Genomic DNA, 4,367 nt, shown 5'->3' with positions numbered 1-4,367 from the left:
GTAGATCATCTTTCAAATTCAATATACCAAATTCATGCATTTTTTGGCATTGACTGTGTGATATTTCTTTAAAAAATGTAATTTCTCCATTAGTAACTTCTGATACATACCACATGAATTACATACCACGTACATACCACGTGAATACATACCACAGTAATATACTGTGCGTTTTACTTCTACTTTACATTGAATTATTTTAGTTTTGACAAGATTGCTTGATTGCAAGAGTTGAACATAACTTTCTTTAGTTTCTAGTGTTTTTTAAATGAAAATTACAGTATCCTACTTCTAATAATGATAAGGTTATTACATTAAGATGATCGGACCCACAATCATATCCCACGATGGCACTTGTTGGATAAGTCAATGTCAATAGCAGGAGAAGATGAGCGAGACCTCGGACTCCGATTTCCATTATCTGGAAAAAGGAGGTTTCCTATTAACAGTTATACATGTAATTGTTATTTGGAATTTCGTGCGAAAAGATATAGAAGGCCCTACACTCGATAATATTTTTGTTCAAAAATTGAGATGCTTCACCCTTTTCCAGAAGAGGATCTTTGTCCAGTTGATAGTTCGCTCGGTTTTCATTCGACATATTCACTTCTTCTGAGTCTTTCCTTCTAATATGTTCGTCAACGTTTGCGGAATTGTTATTAAAGTTTTGTTGATCATCTTCTTCACTAGAAGAATCCGTAAAATAATTTTCAGAATATTGATTTTCTCCGAATTTAGGGTCAGGATGGATCTTATCTTTTACTTCTTCAAGTACTTTATCACCTTTTGCTTTTTTATTCTTTTTTCTCATAGAGTCTAAGGTTTGTTCAGGGTTTTTGCAGGGGCGGCCTCTCTTTTTTTTCGTGCTGGTAGAATCAAATTTTCTGTTCTTACCTTGAATTCGATTTTTCTTTGTCCCTCCTCTCTTCTTCTTTCCTGGGATTGGGTTTTCTTCTTCAGATTCAGTTGTGTCTTCTTCATAATTTGTTTCCTTTTGATTATTCGTTTCTTGAGATTTATTGGTTTCTTCAGCCATTCGTTTTAGTTTTTTCGCCTAGTCATTACTTCATGACATTTTCGGTCTGTAATTCTTCCTTTTGGTTCCTCATTTGGGATTTCAGTGGGCTTTCTTTCATGACTTTGTGAAGACGAAGGTAAAGTTTCTTTACCTTTAATTAATTCATCATTTGGCTTCTCTGTACACCTTAAATCAATCCATCCTCGTGGAATTTCATTGTTTCAATTTTTCTTTTCATAACCTAAAAATTCCTCATCACTTAAGGAATTGTTTTTGAAATTTTTGTTATAAATCTCAAATTCTGATCATTTTGGTTCTATCGATTCTTCCTCCACTGGATCCCTTGATAATGCATCAGCGATAAAGTTTGTTTTACCAGCCTTGTATTTTACATCAAAATCGTATTCTGCAAGCTTTAACTTCCACCTAGTAACACGAAAACAAGGGTCCTTAGCATTTTCGAACCACATTAATGGTTTGTGGTCCATCACAAGTGTGAATTTCCTACCGTATACGTAGGGTCGAAATTGTATTACACAATAGATAATTGCCAATGCTTCTTTATCATAAGTATCATATTTTTTCTCAGCTTCATCTAATGCTCTTGAAACGTAAGCAATTGGTTTATCCTTACCTATTTCTCCCTGAGATAGGACTCCACCTATCCCGTAGCCAGAGGCGTCAGTGGTGACAATAAAGGGTCGTGAAAAATCCAGTTTCTGCAATAGTGGTTCTTCACAGAGTAAATTTTTGAGGGTATTAAAAGCTGCATCTTGTTCTTTTGTCCAATCAAATGGAATATCCTTTTTTCGTAAATGGGTCAATGGGTGTGCAATATGTGAAAATCGTTCAATTAATTTTCCCGGCTAATCCCAAAAATTGTTTCATGTGCTTTTGTTTTTTTGGTATAGGATATTTTTGTACTGCCATAATCTTTTTTGGATCGGGTCGAATGCTATCTTGATCTATTATAAGACCCAAATAACTAACTTCATGGCGCAAAAACTCACATTTGTCGGGTTGTAGTTTTAGGTTAGTAGCTTCTAACCGCTGCATTAAATTATTAAATTTTTCAGCGTGATCTTGTAAACTGTCTGCATATAGTACTATGTCATCTAAATATACAAGTAACTCAGTTCCTTGCAAACCAGTCAAAACGCGATCCATTAGTCTTTGAAATGTTGCTGGGGCATTTTTTAAACTAAAGGGAATTCTTTCGAACTCTTAAGGCCCGTGTAGTGTTGAGAATGCAGTTTAGTGACCATCAGCGGGATCCATATTTATTTGATGGAAACCTGATGCTAAGTCAAATACAGAAAAGAACCGGGCTTTTCCCAATTGATCCAAAATATCATGGATATTAGGGAGGGAATATGAATCACAGATTGTTTTTTCATTTAGTTTTCTAAAGTCAAGCACCATTCTCCAGCGTTTATTGCCGAGCGAATCCTGCTTTTTAGGTAATATCCAAATAGGTGTATTATAAAGGGATTGTGAAGATTTGATAATAGCCTTTCCTAAAAGTTCGTTTATTGCTTGTTTACTTCCTCTTTAGGTATAGGAGGAAAACGATATTGCTTTGCACAGATAGGAACATCATCTGTCGTTGGGATTTGGTGGCTTAGAACTTTAGTTGCTGTTAAAGCTTCTTCTGGTACCATATGTGTAACTTGTCAGCATGTTTCCTAATTAAATCTTATACATGTTTCGATCCCTCGGGATCTAAGTGATTCAAACGCAATAATTCCTCAAGGCGTTTTACTCTATATTCGCCTGTTATATTGTAAAAATTACACAATTGTTGTACATATTGTGGCGATAGCATGAATTCCGAGAATATTTTACTAAAAGGATTCGCGTTTTTCTTACAATATATGGTTCGACCTTCCCATTGTATTTTTGGATCTAAAATAATTTCTTCGAAGTCTTCTAAAATAACCTTTAGAATATATATTTCTATAGGGTCATAAAGAGTATTAGCCACCTTCAGATATGCTTTACCGTTATCATTTTTTACTATGGCATTTCCTAAATAAATACCATTTCCTCTTGACAAATCTGGAATATAGCCTTCCCGCTTATCAAGGTTTCCGACATGCACATAAAAATCCGAAATTGTTCGAGCAGGCACAATAATAGTTTCATAGGGTTCAAATGGGTGTGTTTTATTCGAAAATTCTAAGCATTGACCTTTCAAATTTATTTTGACATGAATATTAGCAAAGAACTCTGATCCAAGTACCCCATCTTCAGAACTAGGCACATTAATAGAAACTATGTTAAATGTTGTTGAATATCCTAAGACATCAATTTTTACTTGCCCTAAAGTGTATACAGGATGTTCATTTATACCTGTTAATTAAACCGTGATTTATTGGTCTATTGGTATAGGCACTCCGATCATATACTCTTTTATTAAATTCATTCGTGCTCCAGTGTCAATCATCATGCACACTGGGCCTGACAAACCTTTTATGAATAATCTAATATATGGTACCGTAGTACCCTTACTTAAGTTATTTTTTGACGAGATAATTTTTTCTTTTTGATTTTCGCAATTTTTAGGCGCATTTAATTCCTTCTGTCCACTTTCTCCCTTAGAGCATCGGACCTAGGGAGGTTCATTTCGTTTCCCGATCCATTTGGAATTGAATTATATTGTCCCTGCTGTTCTAGCATGCGTTCATTATAAGAGCTACGTTTACAATCTTTCAAAAGATGACCCGCCTTTTAACAATAGTTGCTAATAATACTATTCATGTCTCGCGAAGATTGATATTGTTGGTTTCTTTAAAAATTATTTCCTTGATTTCGTGAATAATTTTCTTCATTCCTACTGTAACTTGGCCCAGTAGAGGTCGAGGATTCCAAGGTCGGTTCACTGAACTTTCTCTCTGAAAATTTCCCTGCTGCTGATATTGCGAGGAGCGATCATATATGTTGCGTCAAGGCCCTTGTCTTGTGTTTGAGGAATTTCCATGTATTTGACCTAATTGACGACATTTGGGAGCAACATGATCTCTTTTTCCACATATTTGGCAGGTAACAATTGGATCTTCTTGAGTTACATTTATTTTTGTCAAATATGGTTTGTCATTATTTTTAAATTCTTGATTTCCGTAATTTTTAATAAGTTTCGATTTCTCCCCTCCCCGTAAAGCAGCTCTTGCCGATTATCGTCGTTCGATATCTATAGCAGAGTTAACCGTATCCGCAAAATTTTTTCCTGGTGCTATTTTGTTTTCTATTTCGGGCCTCAAGCCGCGTATAAAACAGTCAACAATGTCTTTACCAAAGTCATTTACAAAATTTTGTTCTATTTGACCACCGCTACTTATTTTATGTGTAT

The 4,367-nt window shown here is 35.0% G+C and overlaps 1 protein-coding gene across 1 annotated transcript; it reads right to left on the bottom strand.

Annotated features, from left to right (window-relative positions):
* Positions 1–442: 442 nt before the first annotated feature.
* LOC117175601 lies at positions 443–1,036 on the bottom strand. Its single transcript, XM_033365309.1, has one exon. It carries the CDS (start codon positions 1,034–1,036, stop codon positions 443–445), a length of 594 nt encoding a protein of 197 aa, XP_033221200.1.
* Between the last annotated feature and the right edge of the window lie 3,331 nt (positions 1,037–4,367).

Source organism: Belonocnema kinseyi, chromosome 6 (assembly GCF_010883055.1).
Source record: "Belonocnema kinseyi isolate 2016_QV_RU_SX_M_011 chromosome 6, B_treatae_v1, whole genome shotgun sequence".
Lineage (NCBI taxonomy): Eukaryota > Metazoa > Arthropoda > Insecta > Hymenoptera > Cynipidae > Belonocnema > Belonocnema kinseyi.
This window is presented reverse-complemented; position numbering and strand designations above follow the sequence as displayed.